Raw genomic sequence first — 18,336 nt, 5'->3', positions numbered from 1 at the left:
TGAATCTTTGTATGTAAACTAGTAATTAAAAATTGATACTATGTTTTTGAGAATCGATGCAATATCAAAAAGCATAATATTACAATACTCAAGTGCATCAATTTTTTTTTTACACCACTAGTAGAAATGTGTAGGTAAAGGTGTTATATAAGTTTATTCAGCAAAATTTCAGCTCTCTTAATTAAGATTTCTTGTATTTCCATTTCATTTTGCAGTATAACCACCCACTGAGAGAATTTGTATTTCTTCTAAATTTTTAATAATCCACTGCTTCACCTCACCTTTATTTTAAAAAATATTTAATTTTACAGCTTTATGCAAGCCACGGGCATGTACCCTATATGGCCAGAATTTTGTGGCCATCTGACTCTTGCACCTACATGATCTTGTCGGAGATTCCATGGCCATTAATATGGAGTTGTCCCTCCCTGTTTTAACAGTCTCCATACTTCTAAGAAGGTTTTCCACAAGTGTTCTGAGAATGTTTTGCCTGTTCAGTAAAAAGAGGATTAGTGAGGTCATATAGTGATACTGATATTAAATGTATCTGACCTCGCATGAGAAGACCTGGCTTGCGTTTGTCATTCCAATTCATCCCATAGGTGTTCAATAAGTTTGAAGTCAGGGTTCTGTACAGGCTACTTAAGTTCCTCCACAGCAAACTCATCAAACCTTCTCTTCATGGACCTGGCTTTCTGTACAGTGACACAGTCATGCTGGAATAGACAAGGGTCTTCCCCAAACTGATACACAAAGTTGACAAGTGCACAATTGTCTAAAATGTTTTTGTATGCTGTAGCATTAATGGTAGCCTTCTCTGGAACTAAAGAAGCAGCCCCAGACCATTATCCCTCTTCCCCTAAACTTTACTGTAATTTGCATATTTCAACATCCTTACTATATTTTCCCTGTACTATTTATAGAGAAGTTGAAAAGAATTAAGTCTAGTTCTGAGATCTCTAATGGCAGTCAGAATTCCTTTTTAAACAAGTTTCTAAATATGTAAAAGCAAAATAAATCAACTAAGAATAGTGCCTGACAGTTCAGCCAAAATATCAAGTTTGCGTAATAACATGATGTAGTGTGCTTAATTCTACAAATGTAATTCAAGCCTGGTGCTCCTAATGAAAAGTACTGGGCCACTGAGCAGTCTTTAAAGAAGTCTTAAGTCTGGTAATTCATTGAACTTAGTTTGGGCAAGGCATCAGCTGGGTGGTAAAAGAGATGTCAGAGTTAAAACTGAGAGAGTAAGGGGGATGGGTGGGTAGTAAATGAGCACTTCATTCTGCTTTGGTGGACAATTAGAAAAGCCATGCAATGACACTTGAGAGACAATAGTCTATAGTTGGACTGTAAGGTTTGTCTGTTTACTTGCTACAATCAGTTCTCCGTGTTCCCCTTCTTTGGGTTTATTTGATTGCTGAAGTTAAAATATGCGCTAATGATGACTTCATTAATCCTCGCAAATTTGCAATTTGCATCATGAATGATATTAAACTATATGTTGTATCTCTACCTCATCCAATGTAGATTTTCAATTGAAGGATTTTTCTCCTGCCCATAATAATAATAATAATAATAGTGCATTTTATTTATGTAGCACCTTTCCCATGCTCAAGGCGAATAAGATACAAATAGTTTCTATATAAAACAATAAACAAAAAAATACAGGATATTCAAAGCATTAAATAGGGTAAAAGAAAGAATAAACCAGAGTATAATACTGAATTCAATACTAAAAGAAAAATGCGTGAACGAATCACATAATTTGTTATATAACACACACACACATTATCCTGAGCATCTGGACAAAGAAGTAAACTGACAGAAGGAGTAGCATGTTAGATTAAGTTAAAAACCTTCCTAAACAAAGGAGTTTTAAGTTGTTCTTAAAAGAATGAATGGATTAATTTTGGGAGGTCATTCCAAAGTCTGGCACTATACAGTTAAAGGCCCTGTCACCCACATAGTGTAGGTTAGTGTTGGGCACAGCAAGATTGCCAGAATCTGAGGACCTTATTTGGTGAACAGGAGCATAGCAATGGAGAAGGTCCCTGATGTAGTCCTGTGCAAGGCCATTTAAAGCTTTGTAGGTTATTAGTAGAATTTTATACTCGATCCTGTAAGACATAGGGAGCCAGTGAAGGAAGAGCAGGATGGGTGTAATGTGCTCGCTGTTGCTGGTTCTTGTGAGGACTCTTGCAGCAGAGTTTTGACTCAGATAGAGCTGTGGATTGCAAATGGATTCCAAATTATCTGCAGATCCACACATCTTGGTATCATCTGCAAACTTAACCAGCTTGTTACTTATATTCCCATCTGAATAATTTATTTATCTATTATAATATAAACAAATCTTGAGTCGAGACGTGATTTTTAGCACTGAACCCTGTGGAACACCACTGTTAACATCAGCCAATTGTGATGAGGTTTCTCGCACCATAACCCTCTGCTTCCTGTGTCTGAGCCAATTCTGCACCCATCTAAAAACATCACCCTGAACTCCCACTTCTTTTAGTTTGACACCTAACCTCTCATGCGGCACCTTATCAAATGCTTTCTGAAAATCATGACACAAGAATAATATCATATGCTCCAATTTGATCATATCCTTTTCTTGCTTCCAGCATGTTCGTAAAAACACAACCTCCCTCTTCTGAACCCATGCTGACTGTTGTGGTGCTAGAATGCGGAGGACTGAAACAGTAGTGGCTCAGTTAACAAATTTTCTGAGAAAGAAGCACCTTTATAAAGAAGTTGGCATAAGTTGCTCATAGTAGCACATGTGCAAGTTCAAATGCATGTTCACTACATTTCCGCTGTGTCACTGTTCAACCTCCATATATATAATACTAGCAAAATACCCGCGCTTCGCAGCGGAGAAGTAGTGTGTTAAAGAGGTTATGTAAACATATATATACATAAACATATATACATATATATATACATATACACATCCACATATATATATATACATATATCAACATATATATACACACATACATATACACACATACATACACATATATATACATATACATATTTGTATATCTACATATATATACACATATATACATATATATATATACATATACATATTTGTATATCTACATATATATACACATATATACATATATATACATATACATATTTGTATATCTACATATATATACACATATATACATATATATACATATACATATTTGTATATCTACATACATACATACACATATATCTATCTATATATCTATATATCTATATATATCTATATATCATATATATATATATATATAGCTGATTACCCAGTGGATTCGCTCACTGAGTGCAAGAGAAAAAAATGAAATGTATGTATAAAATAAGTTTAATTGCCAAATTTATTTTTCCACAAATAAAGAGCACTTACAATAACATAGAAATCAATATAAACAACATTAACATCATTATCATATGAGAATATGAAGTAATATATAAGAAGCACATTGCATATAAATATAAATTATTAAACAGTAAAATGTTCTTCTGTAATACGCTACCGTGGCTATTCGTTTGTCTGTCCAGGATTTTAAATCAGCTGTAGCTCGCAAACCGTTTCACCTATTGACTTGAAATTTGGTACACATATACTACATCACGTCAACTATTCGCTTTCCCACACATATGAACATATATATATATATATATATATATACACATACATATACACACACATACACATATATACATATACATACATAGTGCGTTGCAACATGGGCTGTGATTGTTACATGGGAGGGAGAGGACAAATCACAGCTTCCCGCTTTCTAATCGGGCTTGTGATTGCTGCTTTGACAGATGCCCAGATCCCACAGTATTTCCCCTTAGGAGAGGCGTTAGGCAAGTGTAATTGAATAGCGGTGCTGCAAGTTATTACTCTTTTTATCTTTATTTTATTTTATTGTAGAATGAACTCACAGCTGCGCGCACCAGTGCGTGCGTGGCGGATGCGTACGGCTGACGTTTTCATTGTCTACCACCTTCGCTAATCATTCTTGAGGCAGATTGAAGACTTAAGTGCCAGCTTAACTGAAAAATTAAAGAAAACATACTAAGTTTTAAAAAAATCAGTTTTAATGGGAAAAGATGCCGACGAAAGAAGAGAAGCAGCGGGACGCTAGGGTGAAGAGCTGCTCATTAAGCAGCAAGCACATCAACCTCTGAGCAAACGAATGGTAAACGTACAGAGAAAGAGGATAAATAACATGAATGCTCATGTCAAGTGTATTCACTCCACGTTATCGTGCAGTGTGCTGTTACTGGTATTTTGATAAAAGAATCTGAATAACATATAAGAAGCGTATAAATCATTAAACAGTAAAACATTAACATTTAAGAAGTAAAGATACATTGAGTACTACTGTAGTGCTTTCGGGTATAGTACATTTTTTGTTTGCCCATTACATGCATAAATGTATACATTTTTTGGTGTACCTACCCAAGAACACGCGACATGACCCGGCAGTTAAAAATTTATTGCTCCAGCAATTTTAACTCTGTTACAAAGTCATCTAATATGGTATTGGAAATGGCAGCGGGAGCGTTTCTATAAACTCAATTTAAACTTACTGTTTACACCGTGCTTTGAAGATGCATAGTATGCGACACGTGTTTCGCCGTAATTGTGGGCTCATCAGGAGTACACAGTCACTGCACTCCCTTACGGGAATCGATCCTCGGACGTAGAGGCGAAGCCCCTAACGTTGTGCCACGGCGTGTGGTTCGTTCATTTGACAGCATGTAGATCGGGGTAATTACATTGCAGGCATTCGTAGTCTGATTCACAATCTGATTGTATGGGTGGTTACCTACCAGGTAACGCTTGTGGTTGGTGAGCAAGTCGGCTAACTTCTGCCACGGTGCCCTCTTTCAGTTGTGTGAAGCAGATCATACAATGGTTGAAATAGTTTAATATATATAGCAAAATCACCACGCTTCGCAGGGGCGAATATGGTATTGCAAACGGCAGCGTTTCTATAAACTTAATTTAAAGTTACGGTTTATACCGTGCTTTGTTTCATATTCTTTTCCTACCTTATCAATTCTGTGATGTGTTTTTTGAACAGGTTTGATTCATGGAAGTGATCACTCCTGCTGCGTTCAGTCACTTCACGTGAGCCGCTCTCTTGTGTGATGTTGCGATGTCCACGGGTTTATTTAATGTTAGCTAAGACCCGGCAGTTAAAAGTTTCTCGCTACAGCAATTTTAACTCTGTTACAAAGTGATGCAAACTCTCGTTTATACCTCGTGTCTTCTCATTAAACTTGTATCTCGCGAATATGGCATTGCAAACGGCAGCGGGAGCATTTCTATAAAGTTAATTTAAGGTTACGGTTTACACCGTGCTTTTTTATACCTCGTGTCTTCTCATTAAACTTGTATCTCGCGAATATGGTATTGCAAACGGCAGCGGGAGCGTTTCTATAAAGTTAATTTAGACTTACGGTTTACACCGTGCTTTTTTATACCTCGTGTCTTATGAAGATGCTTGTATGCGTCACTCACTCGCTTCTTATTGTTTCGCTGCCTTTTCAATTGTGTAATGAATGTTTTCTTCAGCGCTCTTTGGGGCTCCTCCTTCTTTTCTACGTACTGAGTTCACAGTCAGTTCACGTGATTACGTGGGAGGCGTGATGACGCGACATGCAACTCAGTCTCCTACGGCCATCTTGCTGCCTTCCATTACAGTATATGGACAAAAAAGAGGTTCCAGTTATGACCATTACGCGTATAATTTTGAAATGAAACCTGCCTAACTTTTGTAAGTAAGCTGTAAGGAATGAGCCTGCCAAATTTCAGCCTTCCACCTACACGGGAAGTTGGACAATTAGTGATGAGTGAGTCAGTCAGTCAGTGAGTGAGTGAGTCAGTGAGGGCTTTGCCTTTTATTATTATAGATTATAGAGACCAGAGGACCCTATGTTTCTGTGTATTTCTCTTTTTTAAACAGTGCATACATTGTGACACTGCGAGTCTTTACCTATGTTATAAATGAAACAAAACAACTAAAAGCAGATGGCTTTATTTAAAGTTTATAAAAATAACCAATTATTAAGAAATCGGCCAAAGGTTTAGTGATGTTAACAATAAAAAGGGGCTTATATTTGGCAGGTCCTCAGTGCAGAATGGTAGAAATCCAAACTACGTAAATCCTGCAGTTAAATAAATTATAACTGCTAAGGTTTTATACGTAGAGACTAAGGCCAGGTTTATATTTCACGCCACACATGCTCCAGGGGACACTCCTACTACGCAAACATTTTACTGTTTATACTTGTGCATGTACTTTACGTAAATCTGGAAGAATCCACCAGGTGGCAGTGCGAGATATTATCACAGTCAGAAAAGGTTCGGCTTCGCTGTGTTGTGAATTGCCTGGAACACCCATTAAATTCCAATGACACCTTACCACAATATCTCTGTAAAGGATGTTTAATGATTAAATCCATCAATCCAGTGATGTGCCATTCTAGCAAGCATTGGGCACGAGGCAGAAACAATCCCTATATGGAGCATTTTACGTCATTTTAGTGTCACCAAATCTGCATATCTTTGGAAGGAAACCAGAGCTCACAGTTGAAACCCAGCAGGAAAACATGTAAACTCCAGGCAGGGAATACCAGCGCCATGACTCCCTGCGAGGCAACAGTACTACCGCTCCGCCACCGTGTCACCCCCATGTGTGTAATTATTAACAATATTCATTATTTAAACGAAATTAATGATTTATCTGTAAAATGCAACATACATACTTTAATGTATTTCATCATGAAAGTGATATCAAGTATAAATCTAAGGATTCTAAATGTGCAGAGAGTTAAAATATACATTTAATGCGTTCTGTGTAATGATCTATTGCTGTTTACCGCTGCTGTCAGGTCAGGAGGAAGCCCCAGAAAAAAAAGACGGCACAAAATATGGTATGCAAGACTTTTAAAATGAATCGTGTCATTATGATCGGGAATATGCGATGCTTGAATATAATCGCACCACAAATGCATCTGTATGTCAGCATTTTGCTTCTCCAAACGAACCATTCAACAAACATCGAAGCGCACACATCGATCCTGTAGGATCCACATAGAGGCTTTCTGTCACATGTAGATAGTACACAGAGACTCTGACGTCACATTCCAACTTTTATCACACTGCACTCCCTGACTTTTTGCTGGTACTGCAACTCGCGCATGCGTTGCGTTAATTTTTAAGGACCTGCTCAGAGGACACGTCAAATGAACACTGGGAATACGTGGCAGCCATGTGTGACGATGAGGGTTCAGCTCCGTGCTTCTATCGAAGGTGAGGGAGCCCTTGAACCCAACACCGTCGGTAATGTCACCAATGAGCTAGACAGTGAGGCAATAACATTTGAGCAAGGGGATGATGTATAAATGTGCAAACAGTGCTTTTATTAACACTAGAATTACCAGAGCCTACGAAAAAACTCGTAGATCCGGCGCACCTTAAATCGCTTCTTAAAACCCTTCTCACCACTCCGCCAGCGTCTTTTGTCATCTAAATGTACTGATAAAGACAAGCTGCCAGCAGCCGGCTATTCCATCCCCCCAACGACTTAGAACGTAAACAAGCTTTTCCTAGCTAATGCCTTGATTGATTATCTGGGAGTGAAGTGGAGTTTTAGAGTAGAAATAATAAGATTGTTATTTGGAACACACGCATTTCATATGTGTTGCATTTCTACAGTAATCTGTGTAAACACATTGTTAAAACAGAAACGGTTTATAATATTCTAGTAGCAAATGACAAAATGTAGGCATAAACTATATAATGTATGAAGCCTGAAGTCCAAATATCAAAGACACTTTCACAAAAGGTACAAAAAAAAGCCACCGCCAAAAAAACCCGTCTTAGTGTGAGACATTGACATGACTTAACTATCACTGCTTCTGTGGCGTAACAGTATCAGTCGCTGACTGGGAATCAGAAGGTCATGAGTTCGATCCTGCACAACTCCCATTTGAGTAGTGTTCTTATTTTCACTATTTTAGAATAAAAAGATACATTTGATTTCAGTCTGTAACAGCCGGTGTAATTTATGATATTTGTAAAGGTTAGCTTTATTTTTTTAAAATTCACTTTTCATTGTCTCAGTCGCGTTCAGGATCCATCCCTACCGCCCCCCCACCTGACACTGCTGTTTTTACATAAAGACGCGCTATAGTTCTGCAGTGTATCACGATACATACGACCTCGTGTTTTTTCCCCCCAGTATTGCCAGTCCCCACGTGTTGCTGTATGCTGTTTCTTTTGTACTCCAGGACATGCAGAGGAAAGCATAGTAAAGAGCAGTAACTTCAGCGCTATATGCAATCATCAGACACTCCCCATCTGACACTGCTAAAGCTCTGCAGTGTACTTCTGACTGCATTGTCGTACCAATGCTTGCGAACTGAAGTGTCTGCATGCACTTTTCGTGGCATTATACGTGTATTTTTTGAGCATGCCCATGTAGCTCAAACACAGGAACATATGTTGATGTAAAAGTATAACAAAACAAGTGCACTTTTATTCAAGACTATAACCGAAGAAAAAAGACAGCAAGTTACAGTAGGTGGAATGCTAAGAACTGCTGATTTCCATTCTGTGCTATATAACTGTTAACATTTGAATCTGATGATTGCATATAGCGCTGTCTTATTTAGTGTGCGCAAGAACATGCAGGTGGCCAGTTGCTGAGTGCTACAACGCACATTTTAAAAAAAGAAAGAGACAAATATATGTGACGTTTTGAAGAAATCATTTTATAACGCGAATAGTACCAATCAGAAAACATCGTCCAAGTAATGCAATATTATTTGAAAACGAACAGCGTCAGGTTGGGTGTGAAGTTATACTGGCGCTGTTTGAGTCAGATCAGAAGCTGAATAAGCTGAAAAAGCTCCTGTTCTGACTCTAAGTAAAAAAGCATGAATTAATCAACAGAAATAACCACGATTGACATTTTAAAGTTAACGATTTACAGTGCATACCAATTTATAAATTCAATGTCCGTTTGAGGAAAAAAAAAACACTTTCTTCAAAGCTGGGAATCGAACTCGCGTCTCTGTGGCACAGTAAGGCAGTGGTGCTCCAAGTCAGCAAACCGTCCTTATAACTTATTTTTTCAAGATCCATAACACACAGACAGACAGAGCACTGCGTAATACAGAGACAGACAGGCAGAGATATACAAATAAACAGGGAAGGCACATGTACTGAAAGAAAAAAAAAAATCAACATGTGCGTTGTTTCTGCAGCACTGAATAAGCTCACCCGCTCTAACGTCACCCCTCCCCCGATCTGACTCTCTAAGTAACAGCGCAAGTACAGACACAAATCAAGTGCATGTGTGTACTGTATAATATTAACAAAAAGAGCAGCTTACTACTGAAAACGGCAAATATAGGAGTGAGTGGGGATCGAACCAGGACTCTTGATTACACTTGGTTTGCGTCTGTACTTGCGCTGTTACTTAGAGAACCAGATCGGGGGAGGAGTGATGTTAGAGCGGGTGAGCTCATTCAGTGCTGCAGAAACAACGCGCATGTTGATTTTTTTTTCCTTTCAGTACATGTGCCTTCCCTGTTTGTTTGTTTGTGTATCTCTGCCTGTCTGTCTGTGTGTTATGGATCTTGAAAAAAATTAGTTATAAGGACAGTTGTTCATGTTAATTGCAGTCTCAATTGTTAAAAAAATATTTTAAAAGGAGCATCCCACATGAAAATATAACGATCTCATTAACTGACAGTGCATACCAATTTACAAATTTTATGTCCGTTTGAGGTTAAAAAGAGAAAAAAGAAGTAACACTTTATCCCCAGCGGGGAATTGAACTCATGTTTGTGAGGCAGAGAAAAGCTACTCGGTCTGAGAGGCAAATCTTAGCGCGCTACGCCACGGAAGCTGTTATATGGTGTGTGAAGCTTTTGTGGAAGTGTTTATTTGATCTTAGGAACTCGGGCTTTACACATTCTATAGTTTATGCCTACATTTTGTAGCATTTATTACTAAAATATGAAAAAGTTTCTGTTTTAGCAATGTGTTTACACAGATTACTGTAGAAACAAAACACGCATGAAATGCATGTATTCCAAATAGCGATCTATTATTTCTATTCTAAAACTCCAGCAGTTCAGTCACTCCCAGGTAATCAAACAAGGCATGAGCTGGGAAAACTTAGTGAACGTTCTGCGACGGTGGGGGATGGAATAGCCGGCTGCTCGCTGCTCCTCTTAATCGGCACATTTAGAAGACAAAAGAGAGGTGAGAACGGTTTTAAGGTGGGCCGGATCTACGAGTTTTTTCGTAGACTCTGGTAATTCTAGTGTTAAAAGAGTCAAAACAGTGTCCAAATCAAGTGCTGTGCAATTCAGAGTCTTCATTAAATAAATAATCCATAAAATGAAACGTGGAGGTTAAAATCAATAAATAGAAACATCATCTAAGAATAACGAGATTAAAAATCCAACAAGAAGCAATCCTTTAAAATTACAAAGCCCGGTGTCTTCTGTTACCATGGCGGCTCCCCTGCTACACCCATCTGGGCTGCTCTACAGGAGAGTCGCCTACCTGCAGGAACAGCTTCCCTTCAATCAGGTCCGGTAGCCCTCCGACCCTTGGCTACGTCGGGCTCCCAACCGGACCAAGACTTTGGTCAATTCCCCAGCAGCCAAGGCGCTCACGCTGAGGCTAAACCAGTCCAAAGCCTCCTCTACTCCTGCTCATAGCAACGGCCAAGTCGATTCCTCTACTGGTCACTCCAACTACTTAGTCGCTCAGCTGGAGCGACTGCTTCCTTCAGCCCCACTGAGTGTCGGCCAAACATTCCCCTCGTGGGCTCTCTTCCCAGCTGCCTGCTTTCTCTAATGCGAGCCTGCTCTCGCTCGCTCGCTCGCTCTCTCTCCTTCCTCATACCGACTTTCTCCACCTAACCCCTGTCTTCTCGCTACCTCCCGTTCTCCTTCCTCTCTTTTCCTCTTTATCCACTAACCGTCTCTGGCTTCTCTAATATATGCAGAAAGGACATGGCAGCTGCAGCCCATTAGCCACAGGAACAATCACGAATGTGGGCAGTCTCCCACCTGTGCACTTGGGTGAGAAACGCCCACACCGCAGATCGCCCTGCAGCTCGCTACAGTCACTACGCCCCCTCCTAAGCCGCAAGCGCGGTGATTATTTATTTAAATAAAACTGCTGGCCTTTGCTGGGAGAGCTGTGGACCCATAACACCGCACCATGATGTGTGCGTGTACGTGTTCTGAGCGTAAAGTATAAACGAGTCCTTAGTTGGACACTGTTGCCAAGGATGAAGTGTCCACCGTAAAACTAAAAGTCAGCACTGAATATAACATTTTTCAGCAATGTACAAGATGTAGCTTCTTAAGTGTAATTTTTACCCCTGGGGGAAAAAAGTCAAAAATATTTAATCTTTTTCAATAAGAATTTTTTATAATGTGTAACAGAAACATGTAAATGTATTATGTGTAAATAAAGTAAAGTATTGATGTAGATTTAGTATACTTCCTTCATGTGATATGTTTGCAACATTGGGCTGTGCATTGGTGACAGTTATTTTGCCTTTTTTTTTTTTTTTTTTTAGCACAAAACTACTTGCACCATAGTGAACCTTCACGGGGCCAAATTCAACAGGCATATTGTGGTGGTTTGGTCCTACAGTGTCATATGCATTTATTTCAGTGTCTGTGCCAACATCATCTGACCAGTTCACAATGTCATCACTATGGGTTGAATCAACTAATGGTTAGGTTTCAGTTTGCTCTAAAACTGCCTTTACAGCTTTTTGTTTATATGCCACTATGCTTTTTGTTGAAGGCTCTGCCCAGTCATGAATGTTGAGGAGTTATCATAGAGTGGCAGAACACATAGAAACATGCATGATTATTTTGTAGTATGGTGGTGTTTCATCTACAGGAACACTTAACACTCCATATCTTATCAAAATCAGTTAACTCGAGTTCTACTCTAGATTAACTGTTTTTCTAAGAATTCTAAGACTAAGAGACACTTGGACACTAATAAGGTTAAAGAGGAGATTAATATTTTTGCACATCAAAGCTAAAAGAAAAATCTGAAACTAATTGTGTGGACCTTTTATCAAGATTGTACATAGGAGGTGTTGTCTATAGAAGATCACATTCTCCTCAGTACACCAGCCTGTACAGTCGACATAATGCAGGATGTATCCATGGATTCATGGTGTACATGTCAAGTGTAGAAGTGATTATTGTATATTTGTGTTTTGGGTATACATGTATTTTTTTTTATAAAATATGAAAGACCTTATAATTCTTTGGTCTTAGGGTTAAGAATTTAGTGTTCGATATCAGTTCTACTCAATTTATTAAGGTGTATTAACAAATCGAAAGTAGTGAATTTGCTTGGACATGTCATATCACAATGATATTTGACTGGGTAAATGCTTTTGTATCCTGTGATGTCTAGCTAGCTATATATTTAAAATGATTCCAGAACAATGTTCCTGAATATAAAGTACTGAATCCAAAACTGAGTTGTTTAAAAAATCCTTAATTTATAATCATATTGTCCTCCTAGTAAAGAGGATAGTGATTCAGCAAACTTTGTATGGAGAGAAAGGATGATCCTAGCAGTGAGAAGGCTTATCATTGTTATGGCAGAGGTTTTTGTTAAAGAAAAAATCAGCAAGATTACTTGCAGAAATTACAAGACGATAGTTGTGGCTTTTAGAAGGCTAGAAGTAGATTTTTACATAGTCTCGTAATTTTGACAGTGAAAACTTGCTTATTCTGAACAGGCTACCAGCTATGCTGAAGCCAATGCCAACAAGCATTATGTGCAATGCAAGTGCAAGCCCTGGACAGGGCACCAGTCCATAACAGGGTTAAGACACATATACACACAACTCTGGGGCTAATGTAGTGTCACCAATCCATATAAGCTGCATGTGTTTGGACTGTGGATGGAAAACCAAACAGACATTGGGAGAACATGTAAACTCCATGCAATGAAAACCTGGGACTTGAACACTGGTGTCCTTGTTAGAAGACAGTAGCGCTATCGCTGAGCCACAATTTGGAATGATGATTCTGGCGCTTGTCCTGGAGGAAACCTATAGAGGGAGCTTAAAACTGTTTTGAACCATGGGTACCTTGTGCCTAGATTTAGGAAGAGAGATTAGGCAAAAACATTGAGTGCTGGGAAAAAGGAAAAGATTTAGTTGTGCATAGTGCGGAGGCAAGCCATCCCACCTAGCATGTAAGGCGTAGTAGGGCAGCAAGCTTTTTAACCGCCTTAGCGTTGCATTTTATTCCAAAAAACATGTAAAAACCATTGCATTTTTTTGGGCATGAATAATTACATTTTTTTTAAATCTCAAATGTGTAATAATGATACAAATAATAGTAATGATGAATAAAAATAATATGAAATGAACAATAATAAAAATAAGAACAGTAATAATACTACAAATAGTAGTAGAATTCTGTATTGTCATTATGCATACACATAACGACCTTTTTTGTTGCTAGGACCCGGCTTCAAGGCAGAATACTTAAAATACACAATACACTATGAATAATAAAATAAATAGCAGCTATAAAACATCATCAAGTTCAGACTTTTCCTGAGGTAGTACGCCTGCAGAGACCAGTGATCTATGTGCGTGGGTCTGCAGGGGAGGATTATGAGGGAAAGTGCGTGTGCATGTCTACAGGGGGGCAGATTAGGGGTAGATGTATGTGTGTGTATCAGCAGGGACAGATGATACCAAAACAGTATATAATCTCAAAATGAGTAGTGTGTGGTAAATTTTAAAGCACGGTTGAAAGATTTAATCCAACATCTCATTCAGGACAATAATAGCGTGTTTCTGTTCGGATTTTCTTTCCAGATTTATCAGTTTTTGAACAGCACACCGCACAGGTGTAAGTCTGTTTTTTTCCCCCTTGTTGGAGGTATATAATCAGTAAATTGTCTACCAATGAAAAGCTATGGTTTGATACATGTACTGGGTCGACCGTGACTCTTTAGTGTGGATGGTGGATATGTACACGAATGCATTTCAAATGCACCGTTCCACCAGTATTTCTTTTGTAGCCTCTGCATAACGGGATAGAAAGTTAATTCTTGATCCACATGATCTATGCCACCCATCCTGTTATTTTACTCCAACAGCACAATACTTAGTAAACTGCTTATTGCCTTTTGCTTGTACAGTGACCATAGCTGCGTTATGTACAGTGCTAAGAAGACAAACATCTTTATTGGCCTTCCTTTTCAGAGCAAGCACTTTACCATTTTGCCAAGCTACAAGCGCACCTTGATGTATCTTGGCTCTGCCAAAGTCGTCAGGCATTTCACAACGGTTAGGACGCACTGTTCCATTTGTGTTAGTCTTTCTTTGCAGCAAGATGTCAAATAGCTGTAGCGAAATATACAAATTGTCCATGGTTACCAAGTAAGCTTGATCCAGCAGAGCATCTATCAAAGTTGGCACCGATGACGTAGCAATGCCATACTGTATTTTGGGTCAAACCTTGTCCCTTTCCCTGTGTACAGAAATGAATTCCAAATGTATCCCATTTTAGATTCACAAAGCTAGTGAAACTTTATGCAAAATCTTGCTCTTTTTGATGCAATGTACCGTATCCATGACAGTCTGCCCTTATAAACCATGAGACTTTTGTCAGTGCTGACATTGCAGTCCAAAATGCAAACACTCTAAAATTTTACTACTGTTGCCTGGTATATCTCCCAAATTTTCTTCATTTTGGGTGATGGATGGGAATTTTCATCAAAGTCTTCATTCCTGGTAAAGTGCAGATATTTCATAATTAGTGAAAACCTACACTCAGACATAATCTCTCCAAAGAATGGCAGCACTGACAGCACTTTTACAACCCAAGTGATTCTTGGTTCTAATGCTTACGCAAGGCGCATCTGTATAGTTGCCTGAGTGATACTTGGGACTAACTCTTTTAGCATGGATTTCGCAGCCCGTGTAATGCTTGGGTCTAATGCTAAGGAGGCTACTTTGAGTTATTCAGTAGTTATTCCTCTCTTGTGTGTTTAGCTGCATAAACAATATGTACTATTTTAAAAGATCTTGTTTCTTTGATATTAGTTAGGATGTAGGGAAAGTAACTACTAAAATAATGTTTATACTCAAGGAAGTTTAAAGAATATTTATTCTTCCACTATGAGTGTATTTTTAACGTCAGTTGCAGTAATGTTGAAAGTTATGTAGTTTTATGTATAATTTATTTTATTACCCCCTGGAGTTTGTCTTTTAACACCAGCACATCAGAAGAATGTAATGATAACATAGGGACCATTCTAAATTACAAACAATGTCCCAAAGCAAAGCAGAGTGCAAACAAAAAAAATTGTGCTGTGTAAGTCAACAGAAACAGTATGAGAAGAGTTGTGGAGTTGTTGTATGATGATGTGACAATGGTTTTAAATATGCCAAATATATTATTATACCATAACAAGAAAGGCTAGATTGGAAATAAAACTTTCTGTGACTGGCTATATAAAGACAAAAGCAAAGAACCTAAAATACAGCCCTTTATTAGGAATAAAAAGCATTGTCGATTAAACCACTAATTGTTTAATTTTGAAAACACATTTGATTTCAGTGTTTTGAAAAATTGTATTAAATGCCTTGACAAAGTGATCTTATACTGTATGTTGTTTTTATTTTCTGAGACAAAGAATTTAAATAGTTTTGAAACATAGGGAATTAATATTTTTGTACTGCTGTTGCAAACCAACATGGCAACCTTTATATACTGTATCGTAAATGATGAGCTATAGAAGATCATCATACTTTTTTGTCTGCTTCATGAGTGGTCTTTTAAGCAGGAGTCAGCACTGTGCACTACCCAGCCTGTTCAACAAATGATGTTCATGTTCTTATTGATTTGGTATACTGCTTAGACTGTCTAATGCATTTAGTGTTACCTAGTAGATTGTTTTGATGAGTAGTGATAGTGATTTTGATGCAGATTCTGATAAAGTTTTCACTTTTATTCTTTTATAGGACCATTAATGCTTTGATGTGCCATGGCTGAATGCTTCTTTTGCTGAAACATGTTTTGATTTCAAAAGGCTTCTGAAGAGCTAAATTATAACCAAGATGTCAAAGAAAAATCGTAAAGGTGAAAAGCCTGAGGCAGTGATTGATGCCTTGCAGGCTGCTAATGAGGAGCTCCGAAGTAAACTAACAGACATTCAGATTGAGCTCCAGCAAGAAAAAAGCAAGGTACACAATTTAATTTCTAAAGCTGTTGAACAAATAGGGGAGCATTCATAAATATTAATACATTATTATTTTATTATAATTTATTTTCTGTAGAAATTGTTGTTTGTTTTAAAGCATAATTACAGTAATTTGATATATGTGTAGCTTTGGCTGTTTGCTGTAATACTTGATATTTAATTTTAAACATGTTTATGAATAAAAGTTTATATGCTGTATAGAAGGTGATAAAAAATATTAAGGCCTGTATTTCATAAATAAATAAATTGCCATAGAAAGTTGTCATATTTTTCATAATTGTCATATTACTATATTTAATGCAGATTATAAATTATTTTGGTGCAAAATAGTCATACATTTCAGGAAATATGGTTCATTTGAAGTCTTACTTTGTAGGGCATTTTAGCTATGAAGTTAAACGGTGAGTTTAATCCAACTCTTTCCTGATATATGCATAACATTCAGTATGAAAAAAGCCATCACAAGATTCTAAGAAGTCTAAAAATGCAACAATTTTATGTCACATTTTTTGTCACGCTTTAAATCGGGCTTATTTTAAAACCTACATATATATGTTTGGTATCATTCTTTTTAGAATTTATCAAACTTTAATGTGATGATGTTAGATTTTCAGATTCTTATTCAGTTTTTAAATTCTAAACTTAAAAATATCAAGAACTTGCGTCACTCGAGACAAGACTTTGTGCCAAGGGATTTAATCACACCCGGGGCCGGAATTAAAAGACAAAGAGTAGGACAGCTGTTGTACAGGATTTTAAATGTTTGAAGCAGCTGATCGAGCAAAGAGGAAGTAAAAAACAAACTATTTGTTTCCCATTGTATCACTGTTTAAGAGTTTCTGAGGAGTGACCGTGTATCCTTGGGGTGCGTTCAACCCCCCACTTCACAACGCGAGTGGCCGAGACACAAAGTGGCTGGTGCATAGCACAGGTCGGGGGGGTTGGCGAGTGAAGCAAGCGGGGGACGAACCCACTAGGGTGTCTGTGTGTGTGTGTGTGTGTGTGTGTGTGTGTGTATGTATATATATATATATATATATATATATATATATATATATTACGATAATTATTGATAATAATAATTATAATTATTAACCAACATGATGCAGTAATACATGTAAGGGTACAAGTTATGGTAAACTTTAAATGTCAATTACTAGTATGGTGTTACATAACTTAATTGAATAGTGGTTTGAAAATGTAATTATTACAAATTAGATCTTCTCTCTCAGCTAAGGACTAACTCTGCATCGTTAGATATTAATTTAATAACTTCCTGTTCTTAAAGAACTATTTGACAAACATGACATCTGTGCAGAAATTTACTTGTAAAAAAGCTGAGGAGTTATCCTGGTTCCATGTGACTATACTGAATGGATGAATGTGCTGTAGGAAAGGAAAATTCAAAGCTGTAGGGATTATTTGCTTTATAAAGTAGCCGTTTATGTTGTGGTCTGTAAATATCTTTTTAATTTTTAAATGGACCCGTGGCTTGATAGACAGTAATCAATTTTGCAATTATTGGTTAAACCTGGTCATGAATGTAGAAATGCTGTGCTTTGTCTGCATCAGTCATTTTTGCAAGATCTGGGAAAAAAGTATAAATAGGCAGCATAAACACGTTTTATGTAATGGCTACAAATTAGGAGTGTCCGTTATGCATACTCAATAATACCTTAATTGTTGTTTTAACAGTGTGCAAGCTCAAATTATCGAGTATGTCACTCACTTTGCATTTACTGTCCCATGTAACCTAACAGGAAAGACTACTGCATGTGAGTTCATAGACAGTGCATCACAAGTGAAGCTAGCATAAAACTGAGTGAGTAAACAGCACTGGGGATAAACAGCCACACAGTGTACGTCGTTAGATTTAATTGCAAAACTTGGATCATCTTCACTTGCGTGGAGGTGGTTTGGTTTTGAAAAGACCAATGTTGCTTAAAAGACAGCAGTCTGCAAACTATGTCGAAAATCATTTGCCATTAAAGACAGCACTACAACTAACTAATTTCACCATC

General features: G+C 37.7%; 1 protein-coding gene across 6 annotated transcripts in view; it reads left to right on the top strand.

The window, feature by feature from the left end:
* LOC114651841 (janus kinase and microtubule-interacting protein 1-like) overlaps positions 1 to 18,336 on the top strand; it is a 558,596-nt gene that overhangs the window by 389,915 nt on the left and 150,345 nt on the right. For 5 of the 6 annotated variants that reach the window (XR_007935128.1, XM_051928214.1, XM_028801850.2 and 2 more), the window contains one exon: positions 16,077 to 16,298. Coding sequence is in view for 4 of the 6 variants with exons in the window: in XM_051928214.1 (XP_051784174.1) it covers positions 16,173 to 16,298 (126 nt within the window). In the remaining 2 variants the exon portion in view is untranslated. The remainder of the gene's footprint in view (positions 1 to 16,076; positions 16,299 to 18,336) is intronic. The other variant, XM_051928216.1, reaches the window with a different exon arrangement.

Source organism: Erpetoichthys calabaricus, chromosome 5, assembly GCF_900747795.2.
Source record: "Erpetoichthys calabaricus chromosome 5, fErpCal1.3, whole genome shotgun sequence".
Lineage (NCBI taxonomy): Eukaryota > Metazoa > Chordata > Cladistia > Polypteriformes > Polypteridae > Erpetoichthys > Erpetoichthys calabaricus.
The sequence above is the reverse complement of the archived record's forward strand: the minus strand, read 5'-3'. Positions and strand labels throughout refer to the sequence as shown.